The 20,406-nt window shown below is 41.0% G+C and overlaps 1 protein-coding gene across 1 annotated transcript; it reads right to left on the reverse strand.

The window, feature by feature from the left end:
• Positions 1-431: 431 nt before the first annotated feature.
• On the reverse strand, positions 432-11,232 carry gpr139 (G protein-coupled receptor 139; the record flags this gene model as incomplete). Its single annotated transcript, XM_079631629.1, has 2 exons — positions 432-1,399; positions 11,109-11,232. 2 exons carry the CDS (start codon positions 11,230-11,232, stop codon positions 432-434), a joined length of 1,092 nt encoding a protein of 363 aa, XP_079487755.1.
• Between the last annotated feature and the right edge of the window lie 9,174 nt (positions 11,233-20,406).

The raw sequence follows: 20,406 nt of genomic DNA on the forward strand, positions 1-20,406 counted from the left end.
TAAAATTTTTGGCGAGCAAATGGAAAAAGATTGATATGCATTTTTAGCCATATCGCCTAGCCCTAGAGACAAACTGGTCTTTTAATCACATCGATGTGTATGTTGGAACAAATGGACAGTCATCATCGCCTGGAACGCAAGCAAGCCTTTCATGTTTTCTCTTGACTTTGAGATGAAGTCTTTTTTTGCATTAATACCCTGATAGGCATTGGCATGTTAAAAACGACCACTCCTGCGTGTTTTGTTGCCAGAGAAAGAACCTCATTTTGGCCGCAAGATGTCTCAGAACCTGACATTGGATCTCTTATTGAGGCACTTCCTAACAAACCGATCAACGCCTTCTGCTTGTCACCAGTCGGGAAGGACTTTCCCCAAGCTCGCCCGGCTCAGCAGCCAGGGTTATATTGGCATGGCATCGCTTGAGTTGGCGATCAAGAGGATATGCAGACTGGTTTCCCGTTCTTGTCGTACTGGTACACCAGCATCTTGATGCAGTGCGAGTTGGCCGGTGAGATCCACGGGCTGCTGGTGATCGAGAAGTTGTGACTGGCGTAAAAAGGTGGAGGCTGCTTCCTACATCGGAATAAGGCCTTTAGCACCGTGCCGGCCATCCTGCGGAAACGCTTGCTGATGAAGCAATACAGGAAGAAGTTGACCCCGGTGTTAAGCAGCGCGAGCATGTTTGCCACGTCGGTGACCAAGTGCAGCAATCTTGCCGGGCCAGGCGTCGCCGGCTGTGCCGTGTAAAGATGGTAAAGGATCATGAGCGTGCGCGGCGCCCACAGAACGGCGAACACCGAAGTGATTGCCAGCAGGATTGCCGTGGTCTTTCCGGTTGAGTACCCTCGGAGACGGAAGCAGTTACGTCGGCAGCGGAGCTTGCGTACGATGATGGCGTTGAGCGAGAAGAAAACCGAGCAGGGGAGCAGGTAAACTGTGGCGCAGTGAACCCAAACCAATACGTGCTGCCCTGCACTGCTGCTCCGGCCACCGTTACTCGCTCCCGGGAGTCCGTGCCACAGCTCCGGCCACCAGTAATACGGGATGCTGGAGATCAGGCAGCCGGCGTACACCGCCAAGATCACTTTGCGGGTTCGGGCCGGGTAGGATACGGTGTGGTAGCGCAGCGGATGGCACACGGCGATGTAGCGGTCCACGGTCAGGGGCACCGTGATCCAGATGGAGGTGTGGATGGAGGAGAACTCCAGAACCTGCACGGCTTTGTTGAGCGAGTGCGGCAGAGGCGCTCCGAGAATGAAGTCCTCCAAAAGGAAGTCCACGAACACGATCAACAACAGGACCAGGATGTCGGCTACGGCCAGGGCCAACAGGTAGTTATAGGAAGATTTCTGTCGCCGCAGCACCAGCTGAGAAAGGATGATCACCGTGAGGATGTTTGCTGAGGAGCGTGAGAAGAAATGGACAGTGAGAAGAGAGAGGGAGGGGTGGGTGAGAAGAGAGAGAGAGAGAGAGAGAGGGAGGGGTGGGTGAGAAAGTGATGAAGTCAGTCTTGCAGGATAATAAAAAAAGCTTCTTTATTAAACTTACAAGTGCAAGAATGAATCATACAATATTGCGTTGAAATTGCAGCACCACAAATCGATAGATAATGTAGGTTTTTCCACATCTACTGAACACAATCACAAGCATTTGACTGACACACACATCACGCATACACTCGCCTTAATATGCATGCATTCACATGCACACGTTTACATGCATTTGTGTTCACGCGCAGAAGAACATGAAGAAATCATTCATGTTCGAACACATGCATTTGCATTGCACAGTCAAACACATACATTCACACTCATGCACTGAAGTTTACATGCACTGAAATCACATGCATGCATTCACAGGCACACTCTCAAAATCACATGCATGCACTTACATAATCCATGCATTAACAATCCTGTGCATGTATTGACACACTCAAATTCACACATTCACATTCACGTTCACACACATGCACATTCACGTTCATGTTCACACACATGCACACTCATTCATACACATGCACATTCACACTCACATGTTCACACGCATGCACACTCACATGTTCACACACATGCACACTCATTCATACACATGCACATTCAGTTCACACACATGCACATTCAGTTATACACATGCACATTCAGTTCACACACATGCACACTCACATGTTCACACACACATGCACACTCACATGTTCACACACATGCAAACTCACATGTTCACACGCATGCACACTCACGTTCACACGCATGCACACTCACTTGTTCACACACATGCTCACACACATGCAAACTCACATGTTCACACGCATGCACACTCACGTTCACACACATGCACTCATGTTCACACGCATGCACACTCACGTTCACTGACAAAGTCTTGAATGACAAAGTCTCAGAAGGTCAAGATCTCTTAAGTATTTGACATGTGAATGCGCACGTTCACACACATGCGCACTCACATGTTCACACGCATGCACACTCACGTTCACACGCATGCACACTCGCATGTTCACACGCATGCACACTCACATGTTCACACGCATGCACACTCACATGTTCACACGCCTGCACACTCACATGTTCACACGTCTGCACACTCACATGTTCACACGCATGCACACTCACGTTCACACGCCTGCACACTCGCATGTTCACACGCATGCACACTCACATGTTCACACGCATGCACACTCACATGTTCACACGCCTGCACACTCACATGTTCACACGTCTGCACACTCACATGTTCACACGCATGCACACTCACGTTCACACGCCTGCACACTCGCATGTTTACACGCATGCACACTCACATGTTCACACGCATGCACACTCACATGTTCACACGCATGCACACTCGCATGTTCACACACATGCACACTCGCATGTTCACACGCCTGCACACTCGCATGTTCACACGTCTGCACACTCACATGTTCACACGCATGTGCACTCATTTATACACATGCACATTCAGTTCACACACATGCACATTCAGTTCACACACATACACATTCACATGTTCACACACATGTACTCTCATTCATACACATGCACATTCACACACTTGCACATTCTAACACTTGCACATTCATTTCACACACATGCACATTCACATGTTCACACGCACTCATTAATACACATTCACGTTCACACACACTCATTCATACATACACATTCAGATGTAGACACGCGTACACACACATTCATACACGTGCAACATTGTGTACAAACGCATTCACATGTCAAATACTTAAGAGATCTTGACCTTCTGAGACTTTGTCATTCAATTCGTCCCTCTTCTTCCTGCCTCCCTGTTTTCCTCCACAGCTTTCACCTCTGTCTCAGTGTGACCTTCAATAAAACCTGAACAAGCAGCAGCAACATGTGCACAATTACATCCCAACGCTGGTGCTTATGCAATGCTCTGCGTCCAGGTCACAATGACCCAGGAAAAAGACCCAAGGATACACAGACCCCCGCATCCGCCCCTTCCTCTTCTAACGCTTTCACTGCTGTTCTTCCATCTAAACCTGTATTGTTTGTTGGTCACACTCAGGCAGAGTGAGATGTACGGGTATAAGAAATGACCAGCGATTGCCATGACCTCTTACTGTGATGAAAAGAGCATGCACACAAAAGTGTTGCCTTTGTTTAAGCCAAACGATTTAACACAGCGGGAGGGGATGCATGGAATAAAGCCTTACAATAGACCTCAGGAAACATTCTGGTCAACCTAAAAAGACATTCGCAGCAAATGTCCTACCTGTCGCCCCACTGTAGCCAATGGGCTGCTGTGTGGAAGCATATACTGGATGAAAAACTTCAAAGTGTTTTGCACCTGCGGTGTGTCTCTGTCTGCCTGACAGTCAGCTGCTAATAAAGATCGAATTGGATTACATATGCCAGTCAGGAGTCTGGAGAATCGCACTTCACAGTTCCAGAACATCAGCTGATTACAAATTACAAAGACTCCAGCTTCAAACTCACACATTTGCATAAACACCTGAAATCTCAGCCACACTAGAATCCTTTTCAAGATGTATAGAAATATGGAGGGACAGACAGAGACGGGTTTGATCGACACATGTGCATAGTCTGTTCATAATCAAGTTTGAAGAAAAGTTCTCTTTTACCTTTCCAGAAAAAAAGCATATCAAAAGTCTCTCGCGGTTGAACTCGTACATAAACACAAAGCAGTCCCAGAGCACTGTTCCTAGAGGAAAATTGTATTGCCTATTTAGAGGATTAAAGTGTTTTTAGCTCCATTTACGTGTATTTAGAGGAATAGCACTAGCATACTGCTCTTATTATTTGTGCAGTAACCGTAGTCAGCTAGAATGCGGTTCCAAATTCAGCACATGACTATTATTAAAGTCATTTAAACCCATTAACATGTCTCACCTATAGATGTGGATTAAACCCTACCCTCTACTCCTTCATTATGGTAAATGTATGAGATCCTTCATTAGTTTGTATTTCATCGATACAAATTACTAAATAAAAAAAAACCTCATCTCCTCTTGTGTTTACAGCCAGGTTAAATGATGCACAAATGTGATACTGTATTAGCCTGGTTCTACCAGACTCTCGTACATTTCATTTGTACAGAGAGTCTGGCCTCTCTCCATTGACAAGCGTTAACTTCCTTGAAGGCGGGTACTGTGTTGAAGTTTAAAACTATTGGATCTGCCCAGAGTCACTCTGGATCTGCCATAACTAATCGCTAACGTTTGGTTGTGACGTATGACGACTCAAACTAGCGCACAACTTCAACGTCATCGTTCTCAGCCACTCCCTCTGTTCGCTGATTGGACCGGTAAAAAATGTATCGGAGAAAACCCAAGAATACACCACAATCCCAGACGTAGTTCTGAAGGAAAATGAAAATTGAGCGGAAGCACGTAGGAGGGGCGGAGCCAGGCTAATACTGGATGCTAATTGGCTTGAAATCTCACTTGTGCCTTTTTTGGACGCATTTTGGGAAGCGCACAATGTTGCGTTCTTTGAATATACAGTTTCATTACAATTCGTTATAACCTCTAACATTACATTTCACATTGGTTTACAGACAGAAGTGAACAGTGCTTGGGCTGTGTTTGAAATCACCCCCATACCCTTATCCACCATTCCCGACATTACTCCACTAATATCATTCACTTGAAGTGAATGAGTAAATCAAAAGAATTGAGTGAACTCAGACACTGAGTGCGCCGGAAGGGCTGCCGCTTTTGTATAGTTTGTGCTGTTTAATAATCATTTGAAACTTAGCAAACTGGCAGCTCCAGTAGTAATGAAAATATTTATATTGTCATTGAAACTATGTAGAAACCTTAATTAAACAATTTAATAAATAATTAAAAAGGAATCTATACCTGTATGATATTACGCTGTACCCACATTGGACCAGCGGTTTGGAAAATGGATGGATGATTCAGATGCGAGCGCCATCTTCTGGTCAGAAGCGGGAATTCATTCGACCCTCTCAGTGCATTATGGGTATTGTCCAGCCGTTGAGCGTGCATCACTTGTACACACAGTGTTCGTTCACACTACAAGCGACACGTTACCATTCATTTCAATGGGGAGCGGGCGTTTTCCTGCTACACGCGCGATCGCGACGTTGGCGACCTGATGGGGCGTGTCTGGCGACGCGACACAGTTGAGATCTGTTTAACTTTATGCAAATGAAGAGCGACTTTCGGGAGCGACAACCAATAGGAGTGAAGTCAGTGGAGCACGCATGATCTTCCGTCACTCTCTGACAGAGGCAAGTTGAACGAGAAGCTAATTTTAGCAGCCAGAAACTGTCCTATCAGTTGTGAAATATCTCAGTGTCAGTGGTGTTCACAGTACTGACTCAGAACCTGATTGGTTTCGATTTAGAATTTTACTTCCAAAATGTTTGTTTGTAGTGGCAAGAAAACAGATTTGTTGTCTACAACATGGAGAAACATCTGTGAATGTCACTCACAAACATTACTAGGCAACCAGTAGCGGGAACGCCCACTAGCGACCTAACCGTCTGCCACTGGTGACCTGCAGCGACAAAGTCGCTTGTAGTGTGAACGTAGCTTTATTGCGGTGCATTGTGGGATTGAATGAGTGCACTCTATAAAATGTAGTTTTCTGTCATGATTCGAGCATTTAGAATGTATGAGACAGTTGTCAGATCTCATTGGTGATTTCAAATATGAAATTTAATCAGAAGTTTGGCAAACAATTTGGTGAATTTGATGTTTCCCCATTCAAAGAGATTAGAAGCTGCACTTGCATGACTGAGAGGCGTTTCAAAGATGGCCTCCGAGTGAAATGACTCGTCTTTAAGGGACTTTGATAACGTCCACTGTGGTTTTGTCCACTACAAATGGCTGTCCCTTCAAATAGTGAACTGGTCCAATCTAAGGGTATGGGGCAATTTCGGACACAGCCAAAGTCTGATCGACTTCATTCTGCGCTGCGCAGACCGATCGGTGTACGACATCAGAGTAGCTACCGCTAGTCATTTTAAAGCATACAGAGTCGTCAGCTCTCTAATCGCTCTCACAGTTCTTTGCTGTCAGTCATCGGCCTGCGCAGCGCCGCTTCAACTTTATTAATGATTCTGCGCAGTTTTGAATTCTGACTCATCTATATGGTCCATATATTCCAGGCTACAGAACATTCATCTCTAATGTCTAGTGACGGGCCAGGATTGAGCTATAAAATGAATATGAATTTGAATGAAATGAAATGATATCTGATTTCATTTGAGTTGAGCAAATCTGAGCATAATTGAGGGCTCTTCTGAAACGTGGGATCTTTTATAAAGAGAAAATCCTGAGATTCAAGAGAAATGTCTCCTTTTGATGGCATTGCTTTCTACAGAAACAAATAGAGATCTCATTTGAGATTTGTCTTTCTTTTCTACAAGCTGCACAAAACAAGCTTTCCGGTGTCAAACTCACTCCCTTTTCACCTTTTTTTTTGGTGTGGATCACTAACAGGATAATGAAGGTTATTTTTGTATCTGTGTTCAGTGACAACAGCCTGAACTGTATTATAACTGAAACTAAATGGTTTGATTTCCTCTTCAACTCGCTATATTGTTTTTTGTCATAGTAATGGATATTATCTGTGAAACTGAATGACTCACTTCTCTCCCATGTGCATCTAATTCTGTCGTTTTTTTAAATTCAGTATTATCAGTTGAAGATTTAAGTCTTAAACATTTAATGTTGAGCATTCTTTTAATTCTGAGTTTATTTCAGTGAGTCTTTAAGTTATCAGACTGTGAATCTGTGTGTCTTTGGCTGTGTGGATCAGTTTGCCTTGCAGACGTCGTGTCTGTTCATGTGTATCAGAGTGTCACTAAGACTTCAGTCAAAAAATAAAACCCAGATTCACCAAATCCCACTCTCAACTCCCAGTTTTGCTTTCCTTATCCGCTTTATTCCTCCTTTATACTCCACTGTCCATTGTACTTTTGTTTGTGGATTTCGCTTTCTTTGGATTAATCTCTCCAGATGCTCCGCTGAGAATGTACTTTATTTAGACAAACAAAAGGGATGCACTGCGCCCTGGAGGTCGTACATTTCCTGGCATTTCCATTTAGTTGGTCAAAATCGTAAGCATATTGATTTCACTTGACTCCTGTCTTTATGCAGGTCTCTGCAGGGCCCAGAACAGGAGCAACCACATTTAATGGCTCAGTTTGCTTTGAATTCACATGTGTTTGTGTCAGAATGGAAAACTAGTGTATTGCTTACACTACATACTTGATTCTGCATGTTTTTCTTTCAGTAAGTAGTATAGTCCACAGTATTTGGCAGACATTTTATAATGTTGTCACATGACCTTGCGATGTTGGGGGTTTCATTCAACAAGTGACATCTTACTTACATTTTTACACTTTTCTGCATTGTAAAATTGTCTAAACTTTTGTCAGTTCAAATAAATAACGCGTCCGTAATAATGAAACTGTGCAAAATGTGCATATACTGCAAAAACTCAAAAGAAACATTGCTGATGAGATCTCATTACAATCTCATTCTGTTTTTCCCGGATACCAATGTGGCCCACCTGGTATTAAGAAGCTTTTTCGTCCATCGGATCACAAGTGGACAGCACTAAATACATATGTGTAAATGGGGTCTAAAACCTTTTGAGCTTGTCCACTTTCGACCACTTCCCGAGATGAAAACGCATTAGACTGGATTGCTTTTGTAGTGTAGATGCTCATGTGGGCGAATGCGTTCAAACAGACACAAAAGATCCTAACTCTCCACATACTGACCTAATGAGTAAATATTATGGGAAGCGCATTAGACAGACGGGATTTAAACTTGGTCAGCTAAAGACCCAAGTTTGGTTTAAAGATTAAAAACATACCAATCTTGTTCTCTCAACATTCCTGATTTCTAACACACACTCGCATTGTTCGGCTGGTCTTGTGGATTTCAGAGCAGAAACGAAAACTGCTGTTCTCTGTATGTTTTTCCGTCATCTCCCGGCAAGTTCACATGTGAATTGCGCGAGCTTATTTCATCCATTAGATCAACAGATCTGAAAAACCCCATACATTTACCCTCCCCTCGAATAAATCAGGACAGAAGTGGGTTGAAAGTGGACAAAATAGACGGTGGATTAAAATAGAAAGTGGATTAAAACACCAGGTGTAAATGGGAATGTGTCTCCCTCGTCTACTTGTGATCCGATTGATCAAAACGCATCTTAAAACCAGCTGTAAACCGGTCCTTAGATTACATTGAGGGCAAATTGAGACTTTCCTCCTCCTCATATATTTCTCCTATGAATGAGATCCCAGTAATCCCACATGAATCTCTAAGAGTCTCAGAAAAGATCTTGACGTTGTCTCAAACTGTGCTCAGATTTAACAAGATAAAGTCTGCGATGAACTTTTCCCTCTGGGTTCAGCAACTCTCAGGTTTCCAGACTTTCTGATGGTCCTGACCCGAACACAAAAAAAGCTCACAAGCACTTTCCTCACCGAGGCGGTGAGCTCTCAGAGAGCCCTGGATCGTTTACCTAAATTGAAAATCATTGGCTCCACCTCTTAAGTGGCAAATAACACCACCAGGGTAATGTAGAGCCGGCGAGAGGATCGTTACCGTGGATCTGTGACCTTCCAGCAGACGTAGTATAGCCACTCTCTGGATAAAAACCCTTCATCTCCAATAGAAATCACCAAAACACATAAATCAAACAGTCCTTCAGTTCAAAAAGGCGATGAAATAAGACCAACCGCTTCCAATTAGTGACCTTTATGAGCTTAACCTCCAGCGATCAATCGAACAGGCATGAGCTCATCTGAACACACTCGTATTTCTGTGGTTTCGGGTATATACAGTAAAATCATAAAATGTTCTTCAAATTTCATTAAACTGTAAATTACAGGTTCTCACAAGTTGCCACTCAGTTCACAGCCATGCAGCTGAACTTGAAGTTATTTGAAGGAAATTATTATAATTTTTTTAAGCAACCCCCTGTTGTGATGTGTCTACAGGTTCTACAAAGACTGACACCTGAACGTTGCCGAACTGTCTTTGACATCAATGTCACTTCCTTTTTAAAAGCCTACTTATTTTGCTGCTCTAAATATGCACAATTAATTGCACATTATCATTTGCATTTAGCATATTTTAGTTGAACAGACATGCAACCCACTGCTATACTTCATAGTTGTGTTAAACAACAATATTTCTTAATCACGTGTACGCAATTTTACAATTAACTGGTGATCTAGATGAAAAGGTGATTAAAATGATACATTTACAGCTTCTAAAATGTGCACTTTCCTTCAGACGTTATTTTCAAATGTATCATGTATATTCATCCTTGTTATATAGATGTTACTTGTTACTTCTGTAAAAACAACCTCACTCTTCACCTTCTTTCTCTTTAATCACCTGCTTTTAGTCAACCTCTCTCTCTCTTTCCACTCTCTTCCGTTCTCCGTGCTTTTCTCACTTTCTGTGCGCAATGCCTTTGAGAGGTTTCTCTTCTTCACCTCTATCTACCCCAAAATCACTGCCAGGTGTGATGACTTTCACACAGTGTTGAATACAGACTCTAATCTCGTCTCATCACGCTTCTTGTTTGTCCCACAAACCCGCGTCGGAGTCGGAAACTCAAGCCGCTGTTTAGCAGTCGAGCACCAGGAAGACTTGACTGCCTCCGAAAGCAAATGAAAATATTTGTGTAAACTGCTCAGGCTGAGTGCTTCGCTCAAGGGCACAGTGATTTATCTCAATCTGACAAAAGAAATCATTCCGCTGAAACTGTGCCACACGCCACCCGACCTGAGAGAGGAGCTCCGATTAAATGTGCAGCACACCTGCACATAATTCCAATTGTCATAAATAGGCAATCAACCTCCAATTGTGTGGGGACAAAATGTAATTTTACTGTCCAAGAGGCTGAATATTAAACGCCGGAGGCCAATTATTAATATGACGACTACTCAAGATGTCTGATGCATCATCTGTCTTGCTCCCCAGGTCATTCCAGTTAGAGCCGGATCTAATTTCATCATCTGGTGGAATAACAGGTATTTCTTGCTGATTTATGATTACAAGCCTGTGGAAATGACGTGAGACTTCTGTATTCTGTCCTGTCACGCAGACGACCTTTGGAAACACTGTTTTCCCACACAGTTCGGATGCCAGTTGCGTCCCACAAGGTTACGGACCATTCCGTCAAGGATGTTACTAATCAAGATTAAGTGGGACCAAAGACAACATTTTAAGAATCTGCTTTAAAAAAAAAAAAACAGCTCGGCCACACATGTGAATGTTTATCCGAAAAGACAAAAGCACGCATGAGCATACATTGTGCACTAAGCAATTAAGATTTTAAGAATCTGTATGGAAAAAAACTGTATTGATAGATTACAAATGCGAATACAAAGCCTTTCTCTCACCCCGATGCAGTTCACAATTACACAAAGTCATGCATAAAGCCATGCATTAAATAATACTAATTTGATGAAGTATTGATCGCCCACAAATGTGAATATTGGGGACGATGCACTCCTCTCACACCATGCACTTCATAAATACATGCGTGAAAACATACATTGTGCACTGACACTCTTTGCGTCTTTCTTACCAGGCAGACCGAGGCACAGCAAGGAACTGTAGTAAATGACGGGGAACTGTCCGAGAGGGCAACCGCGAGGACTCCAAGAACTGGAGTTGGTGGACAGTACGGTGAAGATGTGGCTGTGCTCCATGGCCTCTCTGCCCTCCTCCTCCTTCAAGCTCCAGAGAGGAGACGAACCGCAGCCGAGCCACAGCCGGACCGCAGGACACGCAGAGGGAGAGCCGGCTGGCACGTGTGAGAGGCAGAGAACGACTGCGAGTGTGTGTGTGTGGAAGAGAGACGCAGACGGTGAGAGGCGATGAAGTCGGCGATGTGATGGGAAGAGAGGCTGGGATGTGAGAAGAGTGTGTGTGTGAGGAGAGGTGGAGGAGAGAGAGAGAGAGAGAGAGGGAGAGAGAGGGAGAGAGAGGAGGGGGTGTTGAGAGCTGGTGAGAATGAATTCTAGGGAGGCATGAACGCAAAAAGGGTGAAAATAAGTGACGAGAAAGGAGGGGGGTGTGAAGGAGAAGAACATTGGAAGAGCGAGAGGCGTGAAGTGAGGAAGAGACGATTCGTGTTGACACCACCGAGAGGTGATTTTATTTTTTTTGTGGTGACACACTCGTGCGGCTGAAGGGCGACCCAGGAGTAAATAAGAGCCTTAGAATGACTCGACTGGTTCACACCAGTTACATGTACTGTATGACACACTGTCCACGGCACACAGTGATGCTTAGCATTTTGGCATTTTGTGAAGTTGTGAATTTTGTCATTATTTTGGGAAACAAATGAAAGCTAGATGTTTTTATTAATAGTTATTACTTCAATTATTTTGTTTCCGGTCACAAAACTTTAGAAAATTATCATAATAATACGTATCATTATTATTATGATGGGGGTTTTTTTCTGTACTTTTTTTAGGATTTGCCAATACCGATCTTCTGTAAAGAAGATAATTTTTGAAAAATTTTCAGTTTTTAAGGGGCAGCTCCTTTAAGGCTTGTCAATTTACAGCCACTGTTTTGATTGGCTGATGTCATTGCATAGGAAACAGTATCAACAGCACTCACTATTGCACGAAAGTAAGTGTTTTGAAAACATTATATAAACCGTATTTTACAGATAAAGCATTATGAAATAATTTACCTAATGTTTGTGTTAGATTCAATACAGCTCACTGCTTCATCTTTCAACAAAAGTTTATTTGCAAAATTTCTATTACACTGTGCCTTGTTTACAAAATAAAATGCTCTGAACCAACATAAAATCATTCGATGCGATCCGGGACACCATTACATAAGGCCATCCCATTGTTCCTGATGCTGGGATATAATGGGTTTATTTGTTTTTAAGGCGACACACATCCAGTGTAGGCAAACGTCAGCGGTTAAAGGGATAGTTCACTTATATTTTTTGGTCAAACCGTTCTTGTCTGACAGTCATATCATGCAGGTCTATGGTTACTGTCTCAAAGAGCATGCACAGAGTCCAAATTAAAATAATTCCCCATCGTCCAAATGAAACAATTCCCCATCGTAAGTACACATTTATGGCCTAAGACACGAAACGAGCGGTTTGTGTGAGAAAACGAACAGTATTTATATCGTTTTTACCTCTTGTAACACAGCCACGTCCAAGTGATCTGAGGGCGCGAGCGCAACCTGGTGTGTGACGTGTGCGCAGACTGGTGCATAGATGTACACTAGATGTCACCTTGGCAGTTAATTGGAACGAATGTCTTTAATGCGACATCTGTTACAAGAGGTTAAAAACGATATAAATACTGTTCGTTTTCTCACACAAACCGCTCGTTTCGTGTCTTAAGCCATCAATGTGTACTTACGATGGGGAATTGTTTAATTTGGACTCTGTGCATGCTCTTTGAGACAGTAACATAGACCTGCATGATAAGACTGTCAGACAAGAATGGTTTGACCCAAAAATATCAAAATTGAAACTACTGCGGAAAAAAAGACACCTACATCTTGGATGCCCTTGAGGTAAGCTAAAACATACCAACATTTTATTTCAAAGTGAACTATCCCTTTAAGCATCTGAAATCCAGTGGGCGGGGCCTGTAATGGATTGCTGTTAAACTATTCGTCGACGTCTTGCTCTGGAGGCAGTCATATGCAAATTAATTTCCCCATATGGCATCACAAATCCTGCAATGTACAACGAGCCGTTTTTGGAGCTTGTTTAAATAAATGTTTTTTATGTTCTTTGTAATGTAAATGTAAATGTTCTTTATTTATTAGGAGGATGTTTTAAGCTATTAAACTTTCAGGATGTTTGTATGGCACAAAGACCTCTTATATGTCAAAAGATCAAGGCAAATTTGATTTCTCATGTCATGAGCCCTTTAAATGGCAGAGTGCCGATTAGAGCTGCCACAGTGCTGAGTTACTGTAATCACATGGCATTTTCCTGTAATAAGCATAATTATATTATTCATCCAAATGACATGTTTTAATTATTTGCTTGGTTTAACAAAAACGTTACAATAAAGCAATATTGAAAATCAAATTGAATACAAGTTTGTGCCCTTGTGAGCATATATTGTGGAATTATATATATATATATATATATATATATATATATATATATATATATATATATATATATATATATATATATATATATATATATGTATATATGTATATGCATATATATATATATATATATATATATATATATATGTATATATGTATATGCATATATATATATATATATACTGCACTTTTGTGGAAATGTTGTTTATCTTTACCTGTAACACTTTGACTTAACAAAATATGAAACACGTTTACATTTAAAGATACTTTTCTGAACAAAATGTGAGTGGTGCTACAATAATAATATGAAATGTTATGAATATGAAGAAAGAACAAGTTAAAATGTTCAAAACCAACATAAATGAGTAACCTTGGTGCAGCAAAACCCTGAACATGAGCTCAAAGCAATAACACAGCACATTAATTTCCTATCATTCATTTAGCATAAATAATCATTTAGATACCAGTCAAATGCAGCAGTGATTACATTTGTGTGACAGTGATGGAAAGCACATGCTCACCATTGCTGTGGGTCACAGAGTGCGTTTCTCCAGCACCTGTTTACTTTGCATACTTGATCAGTCATATGTGTGATGTGGAAGGGAAAAGACTGATTTTTCTCCATGCCGTCCTTCTCATAAAGTCATTTTCCCAGTAAATGAGTGTGAAGGGATAGAGAGAACACGGTCCGTTTAATAAAATATAGCTCAGTGACGCGCATTGATTACCGAGAGCGACAGGATGGCAGGTCTTTCCTCATGTTCACACACAGGCCTGAGGCTAAATGGAGCAAACACTGCTCAATGATCTACTTTACTGATACTCATTGCTTCTTAGACTGCAGAAGAACAGATCTTTTAAAAACAATGAATTTATTTTTTAAATATCGATTTGAATATTAATCAGATGAGACTGTATTGTATCACTCTAACAAAGCTTCACTGTTATTATTGCACAAGTTCATTACAGAAAGACATAGAAAGAGATTCCATCTCTAACAGCATTATCCATCAGCTCGGCTCTTAGCGACAGACTGTATTAATAATGAATCGCAAGCTTTAATAGCAGCCCGGTATGCATAACTGTTAAATTAGATGTTTGATTTTTGTAAAGGGTTCAAGGAGTTCACGCATGCCTTTAATTTGTCTGCTGTCGCTCTCTCGTCTCGCTCAACCGCATAAGAAAAAGGTGGACGTTGAAAAGATTAAATAAAGAAATCTAAATTAGAATTCCTCCAGGTAAAAAAATAACAAAAAAATGGGGAAATAGACAGTGAGGAGAACAGCATCACACCTGATAGTTAAAGTAGTGTGAAGATCAGCAGCAGAGCGAAGACTTTCTCACTCAATATCTCGGAGAAATCGCTCAAAAACAGACACGTCTAAACCGGTTAGAAATCAGAATCCCATAGTGATACTTGTGCTCTGCTCCGAAAACTATTAACTGCCTATGTAGGCAGCATTTTAAGGCATTATAGGCATACTGTTGTTAGTTGTGCCAAAAGGTAGGACATTAATACACTGCAAATGTTCTTTTAGCCAAATAATGAGGCAGAATCCTTTGCTTGCAATGAAAAGCATTGCAACAAGTAGAAAAAACAACAACAACAACAAAAACAATTAAGATGATCCAAGAGAAATATAAACCCATTTAAAAATTATAATATAAATGAAAAACACATTTTGTTTTGTGAGGTTTTTTTAATTGTGCTTTTTCTTTTGGATGTTACATGCATTTTTTTTTTTCTGTGATTTTTGTGCTTTGCTTGCACCCCGAATCGAGGTGTTATGTTTTCATGTCGATGTCCCCTCGAGAGAGAGAGATATATGCTGATCATGTTTTTAGTTGTCTCAACTGAGGCGTTTGTTCATTGACCATATTTCAGATTTTGAATCGCCACAGACATTCTTAAAGGGATTGTTCACCCTGAAAAATGAGAATTCTGTCATAATTTACTCACCCTCAAGTTTACTCACTTAAGTTGTTCCAAACCTTTTTCTTTCTTCTGTTGAACACAAATTAAGATAGTTTGAAGAAATTTTGTAACTAAATAGCTGCATTTTTCCCCCTCCATGCTCAATGATGCCCCATCAACTGTTTGGTAACCCATATTCTTCAAAATATCTTCCTTTGTGTTCGGCAGAAGAAATACATTTATACAGGTTTGGAACAACTTGAGGGTGAGTATATGATGACAGAATTTTCATTTTTGGGTGAATTATACCTTTAAGTAGAAACACTTTGGCCTTTCGTCGTGCCCATTACTCCAACCGGCAAAGCTGATTACCTCACATGATGATCAGTTATCTCTCAGGTGACAATAAAGAGAGCGACCCGCCGAATCGCGATTTTAAAAAGAAATAACGTCTGATTTTCAGCGTCAGCCGATTGACCCTCTTCCTGGTTCTGGTAACCACCATCTCAGCTAGACATATATCTTAGGACAAATCAAAAATTAGTAGTCCTGACTAAAGTATTATTCACTCAGTTGGGGGAATATCATATGAAATGTATTCGACGATTCACTCATAGAGGCTACAGTATACTATACACTTACAAGACATGGTAATGCCAAAATGCCACCACGGTTATTTAGTTATATATCATAAACATATAAAATACATGACAGAGTGATTCAGACGGTTTAATACTATAAGGAAATATGATAGGCTAATTTAATAAATTTATATTATTATATTATATGGTCAGTATAATAACAACAGCAACTGTTATTTAAATGAAATGTATATAATGCACTGTCTAAAGCAAATTTTACTTGCTTGTTGAAGCTCTTTATGCCTGACTTGACTCTTAAAATTACTTTTCTTGGTGTACCCTATTGTGCTCAGCTAGATTCAGACATATTAAATGCTATTTATGAACAAAATCAGTTCATTTAGATGCTACGACATGACTGTAACCCAGCACCCCCAATACCCCCAGCTATTTAGATTAGCCTTTAACTAAGGTTTACACAATAATGAAAATGTCATTAATCACTCACCCTCATGTTGTTCCAAACCTGTAAGACTTTTGTTCATCTTCGGAACACAAATGAAGATAGTTTAAATTAAATCTGAGAGATTTCTGTCTAACTCTTCTGTCTAACCACTGGGCTGTCACTTTACGTTCGAAAATCGATTGCACAATCGATCGGACCGACCGACACAAGTTTCGAAAACGAAAATAGGGAATCGATTTTAACGGCCTTCTCTCAGAGCGCATCCAGCTCGTCATTATACGCCGGCAGCGAACGCGTGTCACACAGCAACTGCAGGCTCTGACAAACACACATAACAGAAAATAATACTTCTGCATAATGTGTCTCTTTTTACAACAAAAATGTGAATTCTGGCTGTATTTAGACAGTCTCATGCATGCATACAGATACAGATTCGGGCTCTGGCTACAATCGCCTGCGTATAGGCGACATTTGTTTGACATTTCTAATCGTTTGTCATTGTGCACGAAACTTCACGCCAATAAATCATCAGAAATATTGCTAACTTGTGCGTGTCTCAAGCGCCCTCTTTACGTTCGTCCTAATGCCTGTTAGTTGTCCGTGAATTTGCCTATATTTGGCGTTGAAAATGGAAACGTCTTTAGACATGGAAAATCAATTTTACAATCGATTCAATGAACACTTATGTCTCAAAAATCAAACAGGATTTTTTCACAAAAGTGACAGCCCTACTAACGACAAGGGAAAGATCGTGTGACAGCATGGAGAGACAGCTGACAGTAGGAAATAGACCTCAACGGGGCTGTTATGGGCTAGCTACCCACAGCAGCAGGCTCCGTCACCCTATTAGAGTACAAGAGCCACCTTATCCGGCTACGAAAAGTTCAAAAAGAAGAATACCCCTAGAGTCTGCAAGAGCAGGGGAGCAAGAAGACTCACAGACTGACCTCCAGGTAATGACCCCTGGAATGGACATGACATTGAATGATGGAAGTGGCAAGAGAAACCAGCAGCTGGACATGTTCTTCAGACATGCGTATGTGAATGGGCGAAGGTAACATCAACCCATGGTCCTAAGGTACATCAAAGACGGGTTGGTGGTTTTCAGGCATTTCTTCCATGGCCCCGCATTGACCGGATTCTGTCAAGAAGAGCAGCGGCCCCCCAGGTGGTAGCGGGAAGGAAGTGGATTCCATCAGAAGCTGTTCAGAGTGCAAAGTCTGCGCTTCACTTCAGAGATGTGGTTGGACAAGTCCAGCATGGGAGGGCAGGGTTCAGACTCATCCCAAAAACTCCTCTCTGGCATAAAGTAACATCAGTGCAGAAGAGACAGCTAGTGGTAGAAGAAGTCAGGAGACAGGAGGAGGGAGAGCGACATGCCAAAGCCATCTCAATGGCCAAGTAAGGGAGATGGACCAGAATAATAGGGATGAAAGGTTGCTCTCTCCAACAGACCGTCAAGTCCATGTCAAGTGCTGCCGAAAAAAGCAGTAACTGGCTCTGGATCAAGCGTAAGGACCCCAACTGGGCAGCAAGGTAGAGACAGATGGTATGCGGTCAGGCTTAGGCCCGACTCGGGGAGAAGGATGCCCCTGCCATGCAGAGTCCATCAGGGATATGGGGGTGGGTGTACATGGGACGCTGGGTACACCGTTGAGCCTTCTGGAGACGTTGTGGGCTTCAATCAACGAAACGTAGATGAAGCAAGGTGCCCACCTGATGACCCCAATGACAAACCTTACCCTCCTTTTTACCACTCCATACCGACTGCTACTGTCAAGAGTTTCCTACTAAAGGGATTGAAACATCCTTACAGTAGACTTGCTGCGATGCCATAATTTTCAAATGGTATCAGCATTCAAACTGCCGATGGTAATACTTCTATATTAATATACATTTTGTTGCATTATACAGTGCTACAATAATGCAAGACAGTTAGATTTTTCTTTTATTTTTACTAACATTTTTAATTAACTGAAACCTTTTTTTTCCAATTAGATTGTGTTGTTTACCAAAATCAACCAATATCCCACATTTAGTGTAATTTATCATGTGTCGCAAACTCTACATTATGTAAGACTATTCTATTTGTTAGGCTATTGATATATATTGTGGTAAGTAAACTAAGTTTAGTCCCTTTTCATTTTTTTAAGTCATCCAACGAGACGTCTTTACAGTACGGTTACATTTTGCAATTGTTTATTTTTTTTAATATTTAAATCAATTGTATCATACCAACTTGAATTAAATAAACAATTACAAATGATGGTAGAGAATAACAGTAGAAAATGTCAAGGTTTCTTTCTCTGTCTCTTTCTATCTTTCAGGTAACATTTTACATACATAATGGGTACAATTAATGGTATATGATTTTTGTCATCTCATACATCTATTTTGTAACTATTTCAAGTGTAATTATTACCAGATATTGTCATTAAACCCTTTCAATTACAAATAATGTGCTAACTTTGATTTGGTATTGACTTTGAAGGGCTACCTATTGCAAAACAATATCGTCACACTATAGTAACGCTCTCCCACATATTTAGCTATTCTAACTGTGCTTGATTGGCATAAGTATTGGGTGGTAATAGACAAGTACAGTTTTACACCATCATACTAATAATGTTTCTTAGTCATTCTGCAGTTCTGCAGTTCTGCAGCCTGAACCACTGCCAAATGCACAGACGTGAATATAAGAAGAAATATAAATGGATAGAGAATGTGAACACGTGGAATTGATTTTTGCTTTACAAAATCGTCCCCGGAATTATAAGGTTCTATCTGAGATTTTTGTCAAAATTCTTATTCTGTGACAACTTATTTACATTACGTTATGTTGTTTTTTAAGTTGTGTACATTTTGGAACTTTTTATTTAGAAAATAAAAAGGTTATTTCTACACAGTCGAATGGAATGCAAAAACTTTAAAGCTCAATATCTCAAAACCAGTCAGAATGCAGATAGAACCTTATAATTCCAAGGGGACGAAATGTATAATAAGTTGAGTACATTGCCTGCATTTGTTGGGACTTTGTGTTGTTTGGTATTACATTTGCTTATGCTTACCACGCTGTCATCATGACAGTGAACACAGAGCTGACGTTTCGAAATATTTTTCAGACACCGCAACTGCACGTCTATTTCTTAAAGTCACCCTGTGGTGAAAATGAAGTGTTTAATGTTGTTTATACGTCTATGTGGTGTTTTTAATATGCTTTAAGACAAACCATGTGTAAATTCAAGTCAACAACATCGTGGAGTATTTTCTCTTTAAAACTACAGTGAACCAAAGACAGTCTCAAAAACGCGGTTTGAAATTGCTGGCAATTTTTACGTCACAAACTACCTTGTAACCAATCACGTCAACGTGTGATCGTCAATGAGTGGACCTCTGAGCTGGAGTGAGTGAGTGGAGGCGGGGCTAATTTGCATATTCATAGAATCGCATATACTAAATGTGGCAAGGGTGTAGAGTTACATTCAATCTATTTTAAGGCATGAATATATTTTTTTCAAGGAACATTTTTTTATATAATTGTGGTGATCAAAGATTAGTTTTAAGGGATACAATTATTGGGGGAGCTTTAACATCCTCATGGTTGTGTCTGTGCATATTTAGGGATTTCCAGGGGCCGTTCCTGATTCACTTATCAATTTCAAAAGCAGAACACCACATAAATATGCAGAGATAAATTATGAGCCTCGTTTTGTTCAGACAATGTGTGGAGTCCGTGTGACGTGATCACGACGAGCTTTGCACTTCAAACACTTTCCCATCTGCCTCTCTCATTAATACTATTCTTTCAAAA

Source organism: Phoxinus phoxinus (genome assembly GCF_949152265.1).
Source record: "Phoxinus phoxinus genome assembly, chromosome: 1".
Classification (NCBI taxonomy): domain Eukaryota; kingdom Metazoa; phylum Chordata; class Actinopteri; order Cypriniformes; family Leuciscidae; genus Phoxinus; species Phoxinus phoxinus.